General features: G+C 38.7%; 1 protein-coding gene across 1 annotated transcript in view; it reads right to left on the reverse strand.

Annotated features, from left to right (window-relative positions):
• Nucleotides 1-4,145: 4,145 nt before the first annotated feature.
• Nucleotides 4,146-25,052, reverse strand: part of LOC117338471 — a 30,875-nt gene continuing 9,968 nt past the window's right edge. Inside the window, exons 4-5 of the mRNA XM_033899825.1 lie at nt 21,677-21,793; nt 4,146-9,276 (exon numbers count right to left, since the gene is read on the reverse strand). Coding sequence (XP_033755716.1) covers nt 6,631-9,276; nt 21,677-21,793 — 2,763 coding nt within the window. The 3' untranslated portion in view covers nt 4,146-6,630. The remainder of the gene's footprint in view (nt 9,277-21,676; nt 21,794-25,052) is intronic.

The raw sequence follows: 25,052 nt of genomic DNA on the forward strand, positions 1-25,052 counted from the left end.
GTCTCTCTTTTATTTGTCCTTTTTTCTCTTCTAGGTAAGGAATGTTTGCCACGTATTTTTGATCCAAAACACCTGCTGTCATTCAGTGTCAAAGGTTTAAGAGAGAGAAAAACAAGACTAGAAGGGATTTCTGAACCAGAGGAATCCATGTTTTCATTGGATTAGTTTTGAACAGCAACCGTAACTGTACGAACTGCTGTAGATATAGTGTTACCAGTGGAAGCGACTGTAAAGTACCTGTTCAAAATAAACTATGATACATTAATGTTTACAAAGTCAATTATATTAATGAAGCAACATACCATCAATGTGAATTAAATTATATTTAAAATCCGAGCTGGAAAGGAAACATTTTAAGTACAGAAATATATGTGAAGTAGATTTTAGATATGTTTTATTGATACCAAAATTGATGTATAAAATGTGTTCAAATTCCAATAACTGTTTTTATCTTTGTCACACATAAACTGGTTTTAAACACAAGGTTAATTGTCTTCCTGTTCCAAATAGAATCCAGTATGAAGTATTAGTCACGGGACATACTGCAGTATGGAGTCTGACACTACATTAAAGGTTTCGACACCAGACTAACAACATAAAATCCTGGCGACAGACAATTGATGTCTGTCTTGTCCGAAAACCTCTTAACAATGTTGCATGTTAGACCAAATGAGCATACTGCACCACTTCTTCTTTTCTGGGAAAGTGGATGGGTGCATTTAAACCCCATACAGTCTTTTAACCAAAATGAAAAAAAATATTGACATACATTGTATATATATTTTCAGGCACCGAATCTCTAAGTGCCATGTAGTGGTAATCACCATCTGTCTATCCATCCATCCACAAAATCAGATCCTGGTTGATAACTTCTGTGTTGTAAATTGGCGTATTTAGATGTTCAATTAACAGTTACTTGGTTGAAGTGCAAGTCCAAATGTCGAACGTCAACCTCCGCGATAGAGCAGACGATTTGATGATTACGGGGATATATTGCCACGCGATGGGGCCCTTGTTACCCTGACGGTGTTCATATTTTAAACCCGATTTCACATGAAAACTTGTCCTCATAAATGTTTTGGTTATTATATTGGGTAATTATGGTACTGTGAAATCATTTGAATCGGACTTCATTGTATAAATTTATGAATTTAAATTTCAATCAAAAGGCAGTCAGAGTCATTCTCACATAAATGGCTTTTAATGTGGCCCTGTAATACTGGTGTTTGTGGATAAGCCTAAAATGAAATGGATAATTAGCGTTAATGAAGAAAGTCTATTGTTGAGAACTATGTATATTACAATAACGAGGCTAAAGAGTGTACATGGCTCAGATCCATTGGGGTAGTCATATGGTAGTTAAATTTGGCCTATAACATTCCAAAGCAACATGCCCTCTGTACTGGCCTATGTTACGTGGGACTCTCGTTTGACACCACAGGCAACTGGCAGAAATTCACAACCTTCTACCAACAACTTACGAAATTCATCCGGTCTGAATTTCACTGAAGTGGCTTTCATTCAGTTCCATCTTCATATAAGTGATATGATGAATTTGGTTTCATCCGGTTTAAATTTTAAGAAACTGGGCTTTCATCCAGTTTGAAATTCACAGACGTGTTAAGATGAGTTGGACTTTCATCCAGTTTGAAATTCACACAAGTGTTAAGATGAGTTGGACTTTCATCCAGTTTGAAATTCACACGTGATATGATGAATTGCACTTTCATCCAGTTTGAAATTCATAGATACACATCAGAGAGAGCAGTGTTTTAGATAATTCTTCAGAAAAAAAAAATAAAGTTAAAATCTTGGGTATGAATTGAATGCATTTTATTGCATAATGATATCAGCAATTGTGTTATGAAACGTAAAATACACAGACAAGGACAACACATGCCGTCGAGGTCCCGGACAATCCACGTAGGGTTAGTTCCCAAAACACGAGACTTGCCTAGTGTTTGGCAGCTTAAAAGGTATCTTTCCACGAGGGTTAATATTCACCTGTCTCACTTCCAATGGGGGTGAATGATTATTTTACGTTATTCTATTCTTCAGAAGCTTATAAGCCTATGATACTAACATTGTTTTATCTCCCTTTTTTGTATAACGGAACAATTACAACCTGTACCCAAGATTGAGAGAAATATCCTACCTCAAACATATAATTAAACAACTTAAACATAACTGGTGAAAAAATATCATTGTATTCAATCAAATATTCCTTAAGGATCATATCAACATCTGCTGCTTTATCTCTAGACAGACTCTTAATTACATCCAGTACTTCGCCTCGCATACTTTATATCGTTTTAGCCTCAAAGAGACTTGCCCTGTTAATAATGACCTGTCCTTGTTAAAATGGATAAAGCGATTTTATAATTGTCAACCTGTTATTCTAATATTAAAGCATTAACACCTTTTGGAAATACACAGGTATGCGGTCAACGACGAGACGTTATTACACGAAAAAGAAAACTTATATACATATTTAATATACATGGTTTGCCTCCGTTAGTAATGTGATTGTTATGCCAGAAAAGGCATTGAAAACACTAATATTTACAAACTCAGGATTATATAGTTTTTACATGATCATTCAGTTGTTATGCCTTTTCTGGCATAACACGAATGACCTGATAATATACAAATGCAAGGTAATGAACTATCTACAATAGCCGACAAATAAAATCGGGTAAAACATAACAAAGAATATAATATGAAAAAAATAAATGGTACATCTATGTTTAAAGAGGCTTGCCCGCAGAGAGATCAGAAAAATTGGCTAATAGAAAAAGATTTTTTACACATGACAGATTGTTGGAATTGTTGAGTTTTTCATTTTATTTTCCTTATAAAACGCTGAAAAGTGATATTAAAACCTCATTTTTAAATATTATTTATTTAATCGCAACCCGCAATAAGTCTAATTTGATTGACACATCAAAGAAACAAGCACGTGCACAGTGCCGCACAGTGATAACTTAAAGGCAGCGTCGATTTACAAAGAAGATTTGCCGTTATATTCCATACATTTCCCTCTCGGGTTCAGTTTTAAAATGTCTTTTAAATACATATTCTGTAATTGTTTTCAAGAAATAAAGACGGAAAGCCTCTAATTTTGTCACATAGAAACGTGTACTGAAGTTTATTTAGTGATCGGAGATGTGCCGTTTACCGGTCCGTCTGCGGGTAAGCCTCTTTAAAGTCTACGTCCGAATTGTATGAGACGCCGTTTTACTATTTATTTTATTCAAAAAAAGTATATTAAAAATGTACATAAGAAAATAGTCTTGTTTTTTTTTTATGTAAAAATACTGAAATGATGAAGAGGCGCCTAATGAGCTCATGATATCAGAAAATAGTAAATATTACCTTTTTATCGAAAATTATCTTTTGTGTTATCAACAATAATTCCAGATGTCAAAATTTGATTTATTGATGTCAGAAAATATTTTTAACTAAATAAATATCAAAACGGAGTTTCAAAGCAATGTAACTGATCAGTATCACATAAAGGAGACTCGCTTACTTAAATAAGACATCTGATTGTCTTAAAAAATATCGAGATCATAGACTTAAATGCCTTATAGCAATTTTTTTTTACATAAACATTGACTTCCCCAAAACATATATACAGTGGAAGGCTGTCAAGGGCGGGGCCTTGTGGTCAGCCTTTAAAATATAAACAATTTCCCTACATAGGGGGGCTCTCACTCGCCACACGACACATCTCGTACGGGGGGGGGGGGGGGGGGGGGGGGCTCTCACTCGCCACACGACACATGTTACACATCTCGTACAGGGGGGGGGGGCTCTCACTCGCCACACGACACATGTTACACATCTCGTACGGGGGGGGGGGGGGGGGGGGGGCTCTCACTCGCCACACGACACATATTCACATCTCGTACAGGGGGGCTCTCACTCGCCACACGACACATGTTACACATCTCGTACGGGGGGGGGGGGGGGGGGGGGGGCTCTCACTCGCCACACGACACATGTTACACATCTCGTACAGGGGGGCTCTCACTCGCCACACGACACATGTTACACATCTCGTACAGGGGGGGGGGGGGGGCTCTCACTCGCCACACGACACATGTTACACATCTCGTACAGGGGGGGGGGGGGGGGGGGGGGGGGGGCTCTCACTCGCCACACGACACATGTTACACATCTCGTACTCTCTCACATCAACATTACCACATAACAATAACACAAACAACTTACACTCCTCTCACCCAGTCTATCAATAACATCGAAGATGATCAATAAATGATAAATAGCAAAGTTTTCTGGAAAAAAAAGTATCCATGCACATATAATAAAATAAACAAATGCAAATATATTGGCTAGAATTAAGTAAATCCATGACCAGATATAAATCTCAACACTGTATATATATAAAATATAACAATGAGGAAGATATATGGAGATACAGGGTCCCCTTGCCTGCAGCCTCTATACAATGTAACAAAGTTTGAAAGGAAGCCATTTTGCAATATAGCTGAAGATGTATGTTTTGTAAGAGTTTTAATCAACTGTTTTATACTTGGTCCAAAATTTAAAAAAAAAAAAAAAAAAATCAATTGCTTTTTCTATGAACTGCCATGACACTGAGTCGAATACTTTTCGAAATCAACCAAAATAATTGAACCTGGGATGTTACTTTCTTCTGTATCTTATAGCAAAATAGCAAATTATTATTATGACAAAAATACATGATACATTCATGTTTAAAGTTCACGTCTCCGACGAAATATGACGGATATCGAGATCATAAATTGAAAATGCATAAAAGTATATTTTCAATAATCTATATCTAAAACTAAGTCCTATAACTATTGATAATTACTTAACGATTTACACTGGAATATAACTAAGTCACCGCGTCTAATGATATCACGGAGATGATGGTATCACGGGGATGATGGTATCAAAGAGAGGATGGTATCACGGAGATGATGGTATCACTGAGATGATGGTATCACGGGGATGATGGTATCACGGAGATGATGGTATCAAAGAAAGGATGGTATCACGGGGATGATGGTATCAAAGAAAGGATGGTATCACGGAGATGATGGTATCAAAGAAAGGATGGTATCACGGAGATGATGGTATCAAAGAAAGGATGGTATCACGGAGATGATGGTATCACGGAGATGATGGTATCAAAGAAAGGATGGTATCACGGAGATGATGGTATCACGGAGATGATGGTATCACGGAGATGATGGTATCAAAGAAAGGATGGTATCACGGAGAGGATGGTATCAAAGAAAGAATGGTATCAAAGAAAGGATGTATCACGGGGATGATGGTATCAAAGAAAGAATGTATAACGGAGATGATGGTATCAAAAAAAAGATGGTATCACGGAGATGATGGTATCACGGAGATGATGGTATCAAAGAAAGGATGGTATCACGGAGATGATGGTATCACGGAGATGATGGTATCAAAGAAAGGATGGTATCACGGAGATGATGGTATCAAAGGAAGGATGGTATCACGGGGATGATGGTATCAAAGAAAGAATGGTATCAAAGAAAGGATGTATCACGGGGATGATGGTATCAAAGAAAGAATGTATAACGGAGATGATGGTATCAAAAAAAGGATGGTATCACGGAGAGGATAGTATCACGGAGAGGATGGTATCACGGGGATGATGGTATCAAAGAAAGAATGGTATCAAAGAAAGGATGTATCACGGGGATGATGGTATCAAAGAAAGAATGTTTTTCACGGAGATGATGGTATCAAAGAAAGAATGTATCACGGAGATGATGGTATCAAAGGAAGGATGGTATCACGGAGATGATGAAATGACAAAAACGACTTGACTACGTGATGTGTTTGGAAATCTCCAACAGCCATTGTGATTATAGAAATCTGAAGAACAAAGTAAAATATTATCGATTTGTTAACCAATTTCGTTTGTATATGTTTTAGTGTCCAAATCGTATACGTGACGCGTGATCAAACTGTTTCCCTTTGATACGATCTATTCTTCCCCAAATCCTCTGTCAAGGTATCGCTATAGTAACTCTGATAGATCTGAATGGTACAATTAGACTCGATTATATTCATACAAACAACCCCAGAGGGATCTTGGCACCCAATGTTAAATGATCTTGATTGGTTCTTTGTGTTTCAATTAGTCTCTGAATTAAACATACACAATTAAGTATAGCGAGGGACATCCTCCTCCTGTCATCAGAATTTTCAAATGTGAAAATCCAAGATAGTTGCTTAGTGGATTTTTTTCTTATCAATCTAAAATTCGAACATTTGAATATGTATTACATGGAAACTAGGGGAAACTTTTTTATGCTACTTCTTTTGAACTCAGAATTTAAAAAAATCTGTACAGCTATACAGACGTAACATGAAATACCCTTTTTCTAAATAGGCCAAATCGACTTAATATTTTACATGGATAACGGATCTGACACATTAAAGCTATTTTTTTCACTAAGTTTCCTTTCAGTACTTCTCAAGATATAGCTACAACAAAGATTGTTTATGGACGACGAATGAAGGACGCTTTGAACCGATAAGTTTTGCCAGTGTTTATATGTAATCATTCTACGTTTGATCTATAATCCTGTTATTAAACTAGGGATAGTAATCACGCTTCTCCAAGAAGTCCTTCACTTTCCCCTTAATTGTCTGTACTGCATCATCACCATCGTCCCACTGGAGGTACCTCTCGCTCCTCATCATCGGGTGCAGAATCTTCGGCACCCGTTTCACTTTCAGATACTCACTTGCCACGACGATGTAATCTTCTATTACCCCTTTCGCCTTCAACATGACAACATAATCTAGTTCGCACTCATACCGTGGGTCAGATACGTAGTTATTACTTAGGATGATTATGACCTTTCTGCTTGCTTCCATATTGTCTACGACATTGGCTATGTATGACTTCCCAGGTGCGGCATCTCTCTGATCGAAATAAAGTTTAAAATCACCACCGAACTGCTTTTCGTCGCTGAGCTTTCCATTATCAATGCCTTCCAAGAAGTTCTCCAGCACCCATTTCCAGTCAGTTTCTGCACAAGATAGATAAGCATCATACGTATGGTCCCTGCCCGGGATGGGTTCATAGTTTGCTGGATCCTTCACCTTTCTTCGAACACGTCTGCACATACGATGGCATCTAAGTCGGATAAACCATCTCTTTCGATACAGGCAAATGATTATGAAGATCACGACTACCACAGCCACCCCCACCATGGCTAATAGCACAGGCAAAGTGAAGAATAGACAGTTAATTTTTGTCCGGTCAAATGACAAGAGTTTCTTTCCACGCCAAGACACAGGGCTGTTACAGATGTATGAATGTAGCCCAGGAATGGCTATGTCCGTCGTATTTACCCAGTCTCTGAACCAACGTAGATCACAGGTACAAGCAAATGGGTTGTCCGTAAGATTTAGTGCCATAAGATTCCCTAAATCATGAACAGAAGTCTTGTTAACCAATGCTATCATATTGTGACTGAGATCGAGAATGTACAGTTTGGTCATCTTGTTAAAAAGATGGGGACCCCATCCAGAGACACGGTTCTGACAGATATTTAACTGTTGAAGCTTAATAAGATCACGAAAACTGGAGTCGTGGATTGTTTGTATCTGGTTATTGGACAGATCAAGAGTTTGTAGATTATGAAGCCCCGCGAAGAGTTTCCCCTCCCTGTCTATGTCCATGACATTTCCGATGTTATTGTTCTCTAAGTGGAAATGTTGGAGTGACGGCAATTGGTTAAACAAGGTGCTGGGCATCTTACCGAGCGCGTTGTCGGCCAGATTGAGATACTGAAGAGCGTTCAATGAGTCGAATAGGGAGGACTGATTAGGAATGCTCTTTATGTTGTTTTTGTTCAACTCCAAAGATACCAGACGCGTCAAGGGCTGAAATACTTTCCCTGGTAAGGTACCGATCTTATTTTGGACGAGATGCAATATTTTCAGATTGATCAACCCGCTAAAGGAAGACTGGTAGAGTGTCACAATAATGTTTGCTCCCAGGTATAATGTTTGAAGGCTGGTGAGATCGCGAAATATGTCGTCTGGGAGAGAGCTGATTCGGTTTCCGTTTAGATATAGAATAGCCAAAGTAGATGGCAAGTTTTTTGGAACATTATCTAGAAAATTATCGTTCAGTTTGAGATTAGTCAAAGTTTTCAGACCAGCAAAGGCTGTATCGGCTACTGAAGTTATACCACTGCTGCTGAGGTCGATTAATTGTAAATTTTCTAAATCTGCAAAAGCTCTGCTAGGAATATGCCGAATCTTATTGTTTGACATAATTAAAGTGTTGATCGTTGTGTTTCGGAGAAGTTGGAAAGTTGCATTGGGGATAAATCCTCCCAGTGTCAAGTTAGCGATATTCAAGGAACGAAGAGGTTTTCCTTGCAGACCAACGAGTGCACTTTCAAGTACTGAAGCGGTTATTGGATTTCTGCCTAGCTTCAGAGACTGAATATTATTCAGTGGAGCAAAAGCATGGCGAGATATATTGTTGATGTTGTTTCTTGACAATTCTAGCTTGATGACGCTTGTTGTGTCCAAAGCTTCAAACGTTTTGTTTTCTAGGGTAGTGATGAAGTTGTTGCTGAGACCAATGTTCTTCAGTTGAGTGAGATTCCTGTACTGGACAGGAATAGTGGCATTGTTGATGACGTTGGCTTGGATATAAAGACTTTGTAGTCCGCGAAGTGCCCCCAGTGGGGGAACCTTCGTCAGTTTGTTACTGTCCAGAACAACAAACGCGACACTGTTGCATCCGACAAAAGCGTTCTCATCAATTACATTGATGTAATTATTTCCGAGGTATAGCGTCTCGAGACTTGTTAGGTTATAGAACGACCACCTGTCCAGAGAAGTGATGACATTGTTGTCCAAACGAACCAAATTTATATTGGGAGTATACTGTCCATGAAAGGCATACTGTTGGAGCTTTATAATCTTGTTGTTTTGGAGATATAGCTCCTTGAGATTTGGCAGAAAACCAAAGTGTTGGCTATTTAGTACGTCTATTAAGTTATGGGTCAGATACAGTTTTTCGGTAGAATTGGGTATGCCAGCTGGTATATCATATAGATGCAATCCCTCGCAATTAACGCTGGTAAGAGCTTTATTGCAGAAACATTTTGTGGGTAATTCTTTTGGACAGTACTTGTTGAATTGGATTCCCACTACACAACCCCACTTGACGAATGCCAAACAGACGATGATAAGGTAAGTTGAAGCTCGCATCTGAAACATCAATGGAAAACTCAATCAAACATTTTAACTCAATATTAGTAAGCACATCTGCTAATAAAATCTAGCGGATGATGATGATGATGATGATGATGATGATGATTAAGTACGTTAAATGAGTATTCATTTACTGCATAAGATATTCTGGTTAAAATTTTTTAAATGATAAACCATTCATTAATAATCCTACACTGAGCGTTAATAAGAAATGTTTTCCTTCGATCATATACCAATTAGTGTATTTTATATCAAGTAAGAGATCTGTTGAATGTAATGAATTTACAGTTTCTTGTAAATGTTAATAAAAACGTTCTGCATGATTTTGAAATCTCTAACTTTGATGTGAGAATCAAGGTATACTTAACCGCTCGTTATCACAAATGATACAAAGTGAGGTGAATTAAAACAACAAAGAACTTCAAACATTGAAATGAAACCGTAAATTTAACCAAAAATCGATAAAACGCAAGCAAAATACGAAAAGAATATGTATATATATACACACACACAGAGACCCCTGAAAGTAACCAGGCCAATAAGACCAGGTGTTAGGATAGGGGAAGCGTCTACTTATTGACCACAATCGTCATGTAAACGTAATTTAACTAATAGACCTAAACACTGATGTACCCAAATTACTCTTGTACATGTTAGTAGTGAGTTGCCCAGTATTGGTGACCATGATCTCCTATCAGTTCTAATTGGACATGTATGCGATACCTGTTTATTCATGTAATAGAAATTGCATCCTTTATGTTTTTCTGTTCCAGTGATATAGAACAACCCTTGGGATGATATATATATAAATCTACAGGAACATAGGGTCGTATTGATGTGTATTATATGATATCCATTATTAAACTAAAACTTAAAAAGGAATTTAAATATTTCTTAACTAAGGATGAAATAAATGATGAATGGGGGAACATAATAATTTCAACCATCTACAGTCAATAAAAGTATTGTTGCACAGGCGGACTGGAAGTTGTCCGGTTGTATCGACAGGTATACAGTAAAACAACGTATTCACGTCGAGGGGTCTAATTTCATTGATCAAGGTGGTGGCATTGTTTACCCATTCATCACAGAAACACTAATATGAACTGATCTATACCTACGTGAAGTACTTCACATAAAGAACAATAATGCGTTAGTTTGTGCCTTGCATGGAAGAGGTAAAGGCTTAAATGCCAAATAATAATAACTCTTTGCTAGTTACCCTGACGTGGGCCACGTACAGCGATAGTCGGTGATAAAATACAGGTTAAATATCGCGTAATCTATTGAGATTCCACGATTCTGGTTAGTATTAATAGAAAAAAATAGACCCTACTCAACGTAGGAGTAGGTGACTATTTTTTTTCTATTAATAATAACCAGAAGCAGACGCCTGTGACCAAAATAGATCGTCATGGCCCCTTGGTGAGTTGTGCGGTCTGAACGGTTTACGAATACATTGCGTATATGTAGGCAATCAATACCATTTGATATGCATTTTATACTACCATTCCATGTATATTTCTTGTCGACACTGTTTGTTTACATTTTACTTTAAACGACTCTTTTTTATCCAAGTGAAACATTTCTATCTCAATATTATCATCTTTTTACTAAATACTTTGAATTTATTAAATATACATTTGATGTTGAAAATGTCTTTCAAATATGACCAAGGAAAATTAAATGATATAAAAAAAACATCGGTTATTTTTTTCTCTTTTTTTTTTTTAATCCAAGTGAAAATTTTCTATCTCAACATTTTTATCTTTTTACTAAATACTTTATATCAAATATACATTTAATGTTGAACATATCTTTCAAATATGACAAAGAAAAATCAAATGGCATTTAGAAACATAACAAATATAAAAAGATACATTTTGGTGATTCGGACTACGGACCTTCAGGTTGTTAAGCGGTGACTCTACCATACATGAATTATAGACTTGTTGGAATAAAATTGAAATATTTCATCGGTCGCGGTTTTTCAATTTTTCTATATTAGTGCATCAGAGGAACACCTTTTAGGAATGGGATTTTGGTGTGTCTTTTTGTACATACAATAGAATAAGTCTTTGTAAAAATTGGTTCTTTTGATACTTCTCAATGATTTCTCTACTCCCAGAAATCAAATTATACCTTTTCTGACGTCAACACAATTTGTTGACTAAGTTAATCTCTTTTAAGGGACACCCATTAAAGTTTGAAACCAGGATGAAGTCCCTTCAACATTTTTTCAACTTAAGATATTTTGCTCTTTGAAGAACATTGGCTACCTCGACGTCTTGTTCTCGGGGCTTACCCTAGTTATCTTATTACGGTGGTACGTTTATCTAACTAATACAATACTGCCATCGACCGTGTACATATATTGTACGTATATAGAGAATACATGGTCAGTGTCTTAAAATATAAGCTGTATTTTGGCGAGGATAAAGAAAGACAAAAGTGTCGAGCCTTGGCGAGCCACTTTTGTCTTTCTGTCCCGAGCCAAAAATACAGCTTATATTTTAAGACACTGACCATGTATTCTATTTATCCTGCAACATACATCAAAATAATCATCAAAAATAATTATTTTGAAGTGAAACGGTGTCAAAAATGACAGAAATATATTCGCCTTTTAAACGTAGTTTCACTTTGAAGTAGGCCAGTCGAACTGACGCACGTGCTAAGATTCCAAAATACAGCTTTTTTTCGTCACTGCCGTATACAGCAAAAATATATATGGTGGGTGTATTCTGACAATGCGGTGGCAGTTGCAGGATAAAATACAATACTGCCATCGACCGTGTATATATATTGTACGTATAACGCAATACTGCCATTGATTTGGAATAATGTATGACTAGCTTATTTCCTTCAAATCAATGAGAAGCAATTTCTGTCAAATGAAAATTCAAATAAAAAATATTATCTTTAAGGTTTGATAAAACCCTATCGATTAATTATGGTCTGTAACAATTGTATAACTGACAATATGATATTTTATTTTTCAAAAGCCAAACCTTTGCAGTAATGTCATACGCCGCCAAGTGAGTAACAGCTGCGGCTAATACACGCGAGGGGTCACCGGGAGTTCGCGGACAGGTTTAGGTACATAGTCTTCATAATAAAGAACAAAAGAAATGTATGACGTTTCACATTCAGTAGTCGAGGTTCTTGCATCTTTTATTAATTTCATATGACTCTGTTGCTACATAAAAAAAAAAATTATGGTGCTATTCTATTCACCTGCGTGCTTAGTACCCTCCTCGACCGCTCGACGGATGCATAACTTACAAGCCAAAGACAAACACTCGCCTCGTCGAGATCTGTCAATATCGGGTGTATTGACAGACGAGGCGTGTATATTGGGTGTATTGACAGACGAGGTGAGTATATCGGGTGTATTGACAGACGAGGCGTGTATACTGGGTGTATTGACAGACGAGGCGTGTATACTGGGTGTATTGACAGACGAGGAGAGTTTATTGGGTGTATTGACAGACGAGGCGTGTATACTGGGTGTATTGACACACGAGGTGAGTATATTGGGTGTATCGACAGACAAGACGAGTATACTGGGTGTAATGACAGACGAGGCGTGTATTGACAGAATAGGAGAGTATATTGGGTGTATTGACAGACGAGGTGAGTATACTGGGTGTATTAACAGACGAGGTGAGTATACTGGGTGTATTAACAGACGAGGTGAGTATATTGGGTGTATTGACAGACAAGACGAGTATACTGGGTGTATTGACAGACGAGGCGTGTATATTGGGTGTATTGACAGACGAGGCGTGTATATTGGGTGTATTGACAGACGAGGCGAGTGATTGTATACCAGGTGTATTGACAGACGAGGCGAGTGATTGTATACCAGGTGTATTGACAGACGAGGAGAGTGATTGTATACCAGGTGTATTGACAGACGAGGAGAGTGATTGTATACCAGGTGTATTGACAGACGAGAAGAGTGATTGTATATTAGGTTTATTGAAAGACTAGACGAGTATATTGGGTGTATTGACAGAGAAGGCGAGTGATTGTATATCAGGTGTATTAACCGACGATGCGAGAATATTGGGTGTATTAACAGACGAGGTGAGTATATTGGGTGTATTGACAGACGAGGTGAGTGATTGTATACCAGGTGTATTGACAGACGAGGCGAGTGATTGTATACCAGGTGTATTGACAGACGAGGAGAGTGATTGTATACCAGGTGTATTGACAGACGAGGTGAGTGATTGTATACCAGGTGTATTGACAGACGAGGTGAGTGATTGTATACCAGGTGTATTGACAGACGAGGTGAGTGATTGTATACCAGGTGTATTGACAGACGAGGCGAGTATATTGTATATCAGGTGTATTAACCGACGATGCGAGTATATTGGGTGTATTGACAGACGAGGAGAGTGATTGTATACCAGGTGTATTGACAGACGAGGAGAGTGATTGTATACCAGGTGTATTGACAGACGAGGTGAGTGATTGTATACCAGGTGTATTGACAGACGAGGAGAGTAGATTGTATATCAGGTGTATTAACCGACGATGCGAGTATATTGGGTGTATTAACAGACGAGGAGAGTATATTGGGTGTATTAACAGACTAGGAGAGTAATTGTATTCCAGGTGTATTGACAGACGAGGAGAGTGATTGTATACCAGGTGTATTGACAGACGAGGAGAGTGATTGTATACCAGGTGTATTGACAGACGAGGCGAGTATATCGTATATCAGGTTGTTGACAGACGAGGTGAGTATATTGGGTGTATTGACAGACGAGGCGTGTATACTGGGTGTATTGACAGACGAGGAGAGTTTATTGGGTGTATTGACAGACGAGGCGTGTATACTGGGTGTATTGACACACGAGGTGAGTATATTGGGTGTATCGACAGACAAGACGAGTATACTGGGTGTAATGACAGACGAGGCGTGTATTGACAGACGAGGAGAGTATATTGGGTGTATTGACAGACGAGGTGAGTATACTGGGTGTATTAACAGACGAGGTGAGTATACTGGGTGTATTGACAGACGAGGTGAGTATATTGGGTGTATCGACAGACAAGACGAGTATACTGGGTGTAATGACAGACGAGGCGTGTATTGACAGAATAGGAGAGTATATTGGGTGTATTGACAGACGAGGTGAGTATACTGGGTGTATTAACAGACGAGGTGAGTATACTGGGTGTATTAACAGACGAGGTGAGTATATTGGGTGTATTGACAGACAAGACGAGTATACTGGGTGTATTGACAGACGAGGCGTGTATATTGGGTGTATTGACAGACGAGGCGTGTATATTGGGTGTATTGACAGACGAGGCGAGTGATTGTATACCAGGTGTATTGACAGACGAGGCGAGTGATTGTATACCAGGTGTATTGACAGACGAGGAGAGTGATTGTATACCAGGTGTATTGACAGACGAGGAGAGTGATTGTATACCAGGTGTATTGACAGACGAGAAGAGTGATTGTATATTAGGTTTATTGAAAGACTAGACGAGTATATTGGGTGTATTGACAGAGAAGGCGAGTGATTGTATATCAGGTGTATTAACCGACGATGCGAGAATATTGGGTGTATTAACAGACGAGGTGAGTATATTGGGTGTATTGACAGACGAGGTGAGTGATTGTATACCAGGTGTATTGACAGACGAGGCGAGTGATTGTATACCAGGTGTATTGACAGACGAGGAGAGTGATTGTATACCAGGTGTATTGACAGACGAGGTGAGTGATTGTATACCAGGTGTATTGACAGACGAGGTGAGTGATTGTATACCAGGTGTATTGACAGACGAGGTGAGTGATTGTATACCAGGTGTATTGACAGACGAGGCGAGTATATTGTATATCAGGTGTATTAACCGACGATGCGAGTATATTGGGTGTATTGACAGACGAGGAGAGTGATTGTATACCAGGTGTATTGACAGACGAGGAGAGTGATTGTATACCAGGTGTATTGACAGACGAGGTGAGTGATTGTATACCAGGTGTATTGACAGACGAGGAGAGTAGATTGTATATCAGGTGTATTAACCGACGATGCGAGTATATTGGGTGTATTAACAGACGAGGAGAGTATATTGGGTGTATTAACAGACTAGGAGAGTAATTGTATTCCAGGTGTATTGACAGACGAGGAGAGTGATTGTATACCAGGTGTATTGACAGACGAGGAGAGTGATTGTATACCAGGTGTATTGACAGACGAGGCGAGTATATCGTATATCAGGTTGTTGACAGACGAGGTGAGTATATTGGGTGTATTGACAGACGAGGCGTGTATACTGGGTGTATTGACAGACGAGGAGAGTTTATTGGGTGTATTGACAGACGAGGCGTGTATACTGGGTGTATTGACACACGAGGTGAGTATATTGGGTGTATCGACAGACAAGACGAGTATACTGGGTGTAATGACAGACGAGGCGTGTATTGACAGACGAGGAGAGTATATTGGGTGTATTGACAGACGAGGTGAGTATACTGGGTGTATTAACAGACGAGGTGAGTATACTGGGTGTATTGACAGACGAGGTGAGTATATTGGGTGTATTGGCAGACAAGACGAGTATACTGGGTGCATTGACAGACGAGGCGTGTATATTGGGTGTATTGACAGACGAGGCGTGTATATTGGGTGTATTGACAGACGAGGCGAGTGATTGTATACCAGGTGTATTGACAGACGAGGCGAGTGATTGTATACCAGGTGTATTGACAGACGAGGAGAGTGATTGTATACCAGGTGTATTGACAGACGAGGAGAGTGATTGTATACCAGGTGTATTGCCAGACGAGGAGAGTGATTGTATACCAGGTGTATTGACAGACGAGAAGAGTGATTGTATATTAGGTTTATTGAAAGACTAGACGAGTATATTGGGTGTATTGACAGAGAAGGCGAGTGATTGTATATCAGGTGTATTAACCGACGATGCGAGAATATTGGGTGTATTAACAGACGAGGTGAGTATATTGGGTGTATTGACAGACGAGGTGAGTGATTGTATACCAGGTGTATTGACAGACGAGGCGAGTGATTGTATACCAGGTGTATTGACAGACGAGGTGAGTGATTGTATACCAGGTGTATTGACAGACGAGAAGAGTGATTGTATATTAGGTTTATTGAAAGACTAGACGAGTATATTGGGTGTATTGACAGAGAAGGCGAGTGATTGTATATCAGGTGTATTAACCGACGATGCGAGAATATTGGGTGTATTAACAGACGAGGTGAGTATATTGGGTGTATTGACAGACGAGGTGAGTGATTGTATACCAGGTGTATTGACAGACGAGGCGAGTGATTGTATACCAGGTGTATTGACAGACGAGGAGAGTGATTGTATACCAGGTGTATTGACAGACGAGGTGAGTGATTGTATACCAGGTGTATTGACAGACGAGGTGAGTGATTGTATACCAGGTGTATTGACAGACGAGGTGAGTGATTGTATACCAGGTGTATTGACAGACGAGGCGAGTATATTGTATATCAGGTGTATTAACCGACGATGCGAGTATATTGGGTGTATTGACAGACGAGGAGAGTGATTGTATACCAGGTGTATTGACAGACGAGGAGAGTGATTGTATACCAGGTGTATTGACAGACGAGGTGAGTGATTGTATACCAGGTGTATTGACAGACGAGGAGAGTAGATTGTATATCAGGTGTATTAACCGACGATGCGAGTATATTGGGTGTATTAACAGACGAGGAGAGTATATTGGGTGTATTAACAGACTAGGAGAGTAATTGTATTCCAGGTGTATTGACAGACGAGGAGAGTGATTGTATACCAGGTGTATTGACAGACGAGGAGAGTGATTGTATACCAGGTGTATTGACAGACGAGGCGAGTATATCGTATATCAGGTTGTTGACAGACGAGGTGAGTATATTGGGTGTATTGACAGACGAGGCGTGTATACTGGGTGTATTGACAGACGAGGAGAGTTTATTGGGTGTATTGACAGACGAGGCGTGTATACTGGGTGTATTGACACACGAGGTGAGTATATTGGGTGTATCGACAGACAAGACGAGTATACTGGGTGTAATGACAGACGAGGCGTGTATTGACAGACGAGGAGAGTATATTGGGTGTATTGACAGACGAGGTGAGTATACTGGGTGTATTAACAGACGAGGTGAGTATACTGGGTGTATTGACAGACGAGGTGAGTATATTGGGTGTATTGGCAGACAAGACGAGTATACTGGGTGCATTGACAGACGAGGCGTGTATATTGGGTGTATTGACAGACGAGGCGTGTATATTGGGTGTATTGACAGACGAGGCGAGTGATTGTATACCAGGTGTATTGACAGACGAGGCGAGTGATTGTATACCAGGTGTATTGACAGACGAGGAGAGTGATTGTATACCAGGTGTATTGACAGACGAGGAGAGTGATTGTATACCAGGTGTATTGCCAGACGAGGAGAGTGATTGTATACCAGGTGTATTGACAGACGAGAAGAGTGATTGTATATTAGGTTTATTGAAAGACTAGACGAGTATATTGGGTGTATTGACAGAGAAGGCGAGTGATTGTATATCAGGTGTATTAACCGACGATGCGAGAATATTGGGTGTATTAACAGACGAGGTGAGTATATTGGGTGTATTGACAGACGAGGTGAGTGATTGTATACCAGGTGTATTGACAGACGAGGCGAGTGATTGTATACCAGGTGTATTGACAGACGAGGAGAGTGATTGTATACCAGGTGTATTGACAGACGAGGTGAGTGATTGTATACCAGGTGTATTGACAGACGAGGTGAGTGATTGTATACCAGGTGTATTGACAGACGAGGTGAGTGATTGTATACCAGGTGTATTGACAGACGAGGCGAGTATATTGTATATCAGGTGTATTAACCGACGATGCGAGTATATTGGGTGTATTGACAGACGAGGAGAGTGATTGTATACCAGGTGTATTGACAGACGAGGAGAGTGATTGTATACCAGGTGTATTGACAGACGAGGTGAGTGATTGTATACCAGGTGTATTGACAGACGAGGAGAGTAGATTGTATATCAGGTGTATTAACCGACGATGCGAGTATATTGGGTGTATTAACAGACGAGGAGAGTATATTGGGTGTATTAACAGACTAGGAGAGTAATTGTATACCAGGTGTATTGACAGACGAGGAGAGTGATTGTATACCAGGTGTATTGACAGACGAGGAGAGTGATTGTATACCAGGTGTATTGACAGACGAGGCGAGTATATCGTATATCAGGTTGTTGACAGACGAGGTGAGTATATTGGGTGTATTGACAGACGAGGCGTGTATACTGGGTGTATTGACAGACGAGGAGAGTTTATTGGGTGTATTGACAGACGAGGCGTGTATACTGGGTGTATTGACACACGAGGTGAGTATATTGGGTGTATCGACAGACAAGACGAGTATACTGGGTGTAATGACAGACGAGGCGTGTATTGACAGACGAGGAGAGTATATTGGGTGTATTGACAGACGAGGTGAGTATACTGGGTGTATTAACAGACGAGGTGAGTATACTGGGTGTATTGACAGACGAGGTGAGTATATTGGGTGTATTGACAGACAAGACGAGTATACTGGGTGTATTGACAGACGAGGCGTGTATATTGGGTGTATTGACAGACGAGGCGTGTATATTGGGTGTATTGACAGACGAGGCGAGTGATTGTATACCAGGTGTATTGACAGACGAGGCGAGTGATTGTATACCAGGTGTATTGACAGACGAGGAGAGTGATTGTATACCAGGTGTATTGACAGACGAGGAGAGTGATTGTATACCAGGTGTATTGACAGACGAGAAGAGTGATTGTATATTAGGTTTATTGAAAGACTAGACGAGTATATTGGGTGTATTGACAGAGAAGGCGAGTGATTGTATATCAGGTGTATTAACCGACGATGCGAGAATATTGGGTGTATTAACAGACGAGGTGAGTATATTGGGTGTATTGACAGACGAGGTGAGTGATTGTATACCAGGTGTATTGACAGACGAGGCGAGTGATTGTATACCAGGTGTACTGACAGACGAGGAGAGTGATTGTATACCAGGTGTATTGACAGACGAGGTGAGTGATTGTATACCAGGTGTATTGACAGACGAGGTGAGTGATTGTATACCAGGTGTATTGACAGACGAGGTGAGTGATTGTATACCAGGTGTATTGACAGACGAGGCGAGTATATTGTATATCAGGTGTATTAACCGACGATGCGAGTATATTGGGTGTATTGACAGACGAGGAGAGTGATTGTATACCAGGTGTATTGACAGACGAGGTGAGTGATTGTATACCAGGTGTATTGACAGACGAGGAGAGCATATTGTATATCAGGTGTATTAACCGACGATGCGAGTATATTGGGTGTATTAACAGACGAGGAGAGTATATTGGGTGTATTAACAGACTAGGAGAGTAATTGTATACCAGGTGTATTGACAGACGAGGAGAGTGATTGTATACCAGGTGTTTTGACAGACGAGGAGAGTGATTGTATACCAGGTGTATTGACAGACGAGGCGAGTATATCGTATATCAGGTTGTTGACAGACGAGGTGAGTATATTGGGTGTATTGACAGACGAGGCGTGTATACTGGGTGTATTGACAGACGAGGCGTGTATACTGGGTGTATTGACAGACGAGGTGAGTATATTGGGTGTATTGACAGACGAGGTGAGTATATTGGGTGTATTGACAGACGAGGCGTGTATACGGGGTGTATTGACAGACTAGACGAGTATATTGGGTGTATTGACAGACGAGGAGAGTATATTGGGTGTATTGACAGACAAGGCAGAGTTCCTATATTGGGTATACTAGTATTGACAGAGGGGGCAGAGTGATTGTATAGCAGATTGTTGACAGACGGGGCGAGTATATTGGGTGTATTAACAGACGAGGTGAGAGTATATTGGGTGTATATCAGGTTGTTGACAGACGAAGTGAGTATATCGGATGTATTGACAGACGAGGTGAGTATACTGGGTGTATGGACAGACGAGGTGAGTATACTGGGTGTATTGACAGACTAGGCGAGTACAGTGTATGTTAGGTGTATTGACGAGATGATTAATCAAAATGATGTTTTGAATGTCCACAATTTATTTTTGTTCAGTTGTTTGTTACCTTATCAGCGCGCAGTTTATCTGTCCCATTTGAATTTATCAATGTTACGTTTGCACTGTGTTTACAGTGAGGGGCGCCCGTGGGGTGACTATGGGGCATTGAGTGTATTGGCTAACGTATGATGCACGTGCATTAGAACATAAGTGATTTTATGCACGCAAGCTATAATCAGCTGGTAACATTGCAGAATACAGGTTATTTACAACTCACCTGTGCAACATCACTGACTATTATAAATAAACTAATTCACCCAAACGGAACAAATTATATAATTCAAGTGTAATTTACTAAGGAATTATTTGAAATTTATTATGGGTGTCAACATGACAACACCCACCGATTTACAAAGATGTGTAGAATTTGAGACTTAAGCCGAGTGTGGTACGCTTGGTTCGGGACAAACCCTACCTACAGGCTACTTAAAATATTTTGTTTATTGTATATCCATAAATCCTTAAACTTTCATTAAAGTCACACTATTTTATTTTTTCCTCTTGAGACATGGGGATCTCAGCCGGGTCAGTGTTGGGTTGCGAGTGGGGTTCTTAAGCTGACAAACGAGAGGCTTGCCGATTGTCTGGTAACTTGAAATTCCATGTCTTTCTGACATGACGGTATGGATTTGACGAATCCATCTCATTCCTAGAACGATATTAATTAAGTATATTTCCCAGCTTTCCTGTAGCTAGACGGTAAGTATTCCATCCTATTGTGGGACCTGATATCTGCGTGTCCACCTTACAGACCCATGTGATATCATCTTTCCCTAACACACAGAAATTTAACTGTGAAGTGTGGGATAAAGGGACTTTTATTGAATTAACCATTCACTCAATTTTCAGCCTTTCCTATAGCTAGACGTAAAGTAATCCATCCTATTGTGGGACCTGATATCTACGTGTGTCACATTACAGACCCATGTGATATCATCTTTCCCTAACACACATTTAACTGTAAAGTGTGGGATAAATGGAATGTTTTTACTGTATGTCGATGCATTAAGTAACATAAACACACCGTAATGCATAGCAACATCACATATATACTGTAATACGTAGCAAAATTATTATACATACCTCAATGATTTCCACAGAAGCAAATCTTACGAAGTTGCACATGAGCATTGTTCTACATACAAACACCGTAATACGTAGCAACACCACACGCATACATATACCCGTTCTAACATTAACTCGTATATACATACCTCCATGATTTGCACCGAAGCAGATCTTTGTCGTCTGGTCGCGGACAAGGGTATCTGTGGTGACACGATCTTCTCAACTACCACTTTAGAATCCTTACGGTAGATAAGGACCCCAATTTATGTGGTGGGATTTCCAGTGTAGCCTTTGGGTTTTTAATGACTCACAACCCAGCTATAAATAACTACACTGCAAACGTTACGTTAGGCATTGTCCTAGTTACATAATGAGTTTGCTTTTCGAAAGCAGAATTCTCGGAATATCCCTACTTTCTTTTTGTACGAGTAAAGAGTAAAAACCTAAGCTTAACAGAAACGCCTCCATGGATATTCCCAGTAGCTCGATCAATGCTGACGCGTTGTCATTTAAGCTTTCAAAATGCCATTCTGTAAACTTACTAGACTAGATCGTATTTAACAGATATGGACAAAATTCCAGAAACTTTTTAGAGGAAACTTCCAAGTCAATGTTTTTTTATACAAATATTGGAAATGTAAGGATGTTTTTCATTCTGAAATTTCAATCGTTTTCTTACTTTTCACGCTATTTCAGCAGGATATTGGTCTCATGATATTGTGTTATAATTTGATATATTAAGGCAGTTTTCTTTTGATCAATTAAATTGTCACTTTTTCATTTTTCTACAATGGCCATACTCCTTAAACATTGAATATTTGAATTTGTAACCATGGTAAGCTTTTAGTCATGCTGTGTTTGACATGATGAAGGCTTACATCGAATTAGAAAAATATGCACTTAAATGCGATGCAACACAAACAACCTACTTCCGATCTGCGGAATTAAAACACTCGAGTAAAGTGATTGTACAAGTCTGCGTTGATACCGGACAGGGATGATTATGAAAGACCTATTCATTTCATCTCAAAATTGTAGAAGTATAACTGTATAATGTCCCTACAGCTTGTCGTTTGTTAAACAAATACTTTCATATTGACATCAAAATTGCATTCACTTTTCATTATAAGGTCAATACTGACTGAAGTGTCTTGATGATATCACAATCCTGATTGGTTTGAATAGTACCAATACTTTCTTACGCTTATTTGCTGATTATATACTCATGTTAAACAATAATCCAAAGTGATGATTCACTGTTCTTTATCCTTTCCTTTCTTCTATTGCTGTCTCCTTAACACTGTCGTGATATAACCCTGACTGTTGCCCCCCTAGACACCCATCCAGATATAACCCTGACTGTTGCCCCCCTAGACACCCATCCAGTATAACTCTGACTGTTGCCCCCCCCCCCCCCCCCCCCCCCCCCCCCTAGACACAATCAAGATATAACCCCGACTGTTGGTTGCCCCTCCTAGACACCCAACCCGATATAACCCTGACTGTTGGTGCCATCCCTAGACATCCATCCTGATATAACCCCCTAGACACCCGTCCTGATATGATAGCTGGTTGACGAACCCCGGGAATTCCGAACTCATATGACCATAGCTGTTCGTTTCCTAGACACCTGTCCTCGTGTGGAACAAGCTGTTGGTGTCTCCATGACTTCCGTCCTTGTTTTTGAATCCGATTGATATGGGAAAAAACAAAGAGAAAAACAGATTTTATGTGTTATGTGTTCTATTTATATGAATGATATGAAGTTTCTGATATTAACAATCCTTATACCATGGTTATTGTTATACATCGAGAATATTAATCATTTACAATGCTAATGCCAAGTTAATTGTTATACATCGATAATTTTATATCATATACAATGTTAACACCAAGTTAATTGTTATACATCGAGAATTTTATATTATATACAATGCTAAAACCATGTTAATTGTTATTCATCGAGAATTTTATATTATATACAATGCTAATACCAAGTTAATTGTTATACATTGAGAATTTTATATTATTTACAATGCTAAATACCATGTTAATTGTTATTCATCGAGAATTTTATATTATATACAATGCTAAATATCATGTTAATTGTTATCCATCGATAATTATACATACTATTGTTCACACTTTTTTGCATTGATTTGTGTGACTATCGATTCGTTTTGATGTGTCCTACATATTTTATGTATTTAAAGTTTGTCATGCGTAACATCAGCAATAGCTGTACTTTAATCATTTGTAATTAAACTATGAAAAATGTAAATATTGCATCACGTGTAACAAGACCAAGAATAAATCCAAATACTTCATAAATATAGATAACAAAATGATTGTACATCAGGCTAAACCTATTAACCTCTCCAAAACATGAATGAAGGAATGCATGAATGGCAAAAGATTTCATAATTAAAATATGACTCAGTGTAGCGCTTCCTGTACACTTTGGGTAAGCTGATTGTAGTTTCATTATTTTGTGTTACAAGTTGGTCATTTTGAACAATTGATAAAGACTACAAATTACATTGTAGTGCAAGGGAGGCAATTTCTATGTAAATTGCAAACTTTTAACTTAAAACCTGGACAACACAAAATGTATGTTCTAAAAAAGAAATAATCATTTGTATTTAAAGACTATTTAAGTATTGCGTGTGTTTGAGTTTCCTCAACCCAACAGATACATATCCCATTTTACTATCAATAGGCTATCTCTGTTGAAGTTAGAAACTCCACCGTCCGTCTCATGTTATAGAGATCTGTTGGACACCTCGGATCTTGTCAATAGAAGATATGTTTATTCAACAGTTATTTTTTTATCCGTTCATAAAAGACAATATGAAAACGTATGATAAATATCATAATACATTGTAAAAAAGACAAAAAACTCAACCACATCAAATAATTTACCTTTTATATAATTGAATTTTATTGATGGGTGTGTGTCTGCATTATACATTGTGTATCTATGGATATGTCAGAATATGTCAGAATCTAGAATATCATTATTATATAGTTTTATTTAATGATTAAGTTCAAAATCAGGATTATATGATATAATAAATAGTTTGAAAACAGTAATTCTAAAATCATATTTTCCATTGTATCTCAACTATACATAGGAATACAAAGTTATCAACGATTGTCAAACATTTGATTCAGCGGTAAGATGAAATGGAAACATCTTGGCAAGGTGTCCTAAAGGTGATTATGATAATCGCAGTTTAACAACAATTCAGAAACCATGATGAAATAATTTCTGGTAGAACCAACTAAGCTTAATTTTACGAAACTTAAGCGATCACAAGTCTCTTCCTATCTGTTTATTCGAAGAAATATAAAAGAAATGATGTTTTTATTAATCAAGTGATTAAGCTAATCCCCTTTTGAACAACTGGACCCTGGTGATAATAAAAGTTGGTGTGATATAGAGGGGAGTGATCATAAAACCCAGAGAGACAAAAAATAGAAATATCTGTATTTAACAATAGATGTATCTGTATTTAACGA

This window comes from Pecten maximus, chromosome 11, assembly GCF_902652985.1.
Source record: "Pecten maximus chromosome 11, xPecMax1.1, whole genome shotgun sequence".
Taxonomy (NCBI): Eukaryota; Metazoa; Mollusca; class Bivalvia; order Pectinida; family Pectinidae; genus Pecten; species Pecten maximus.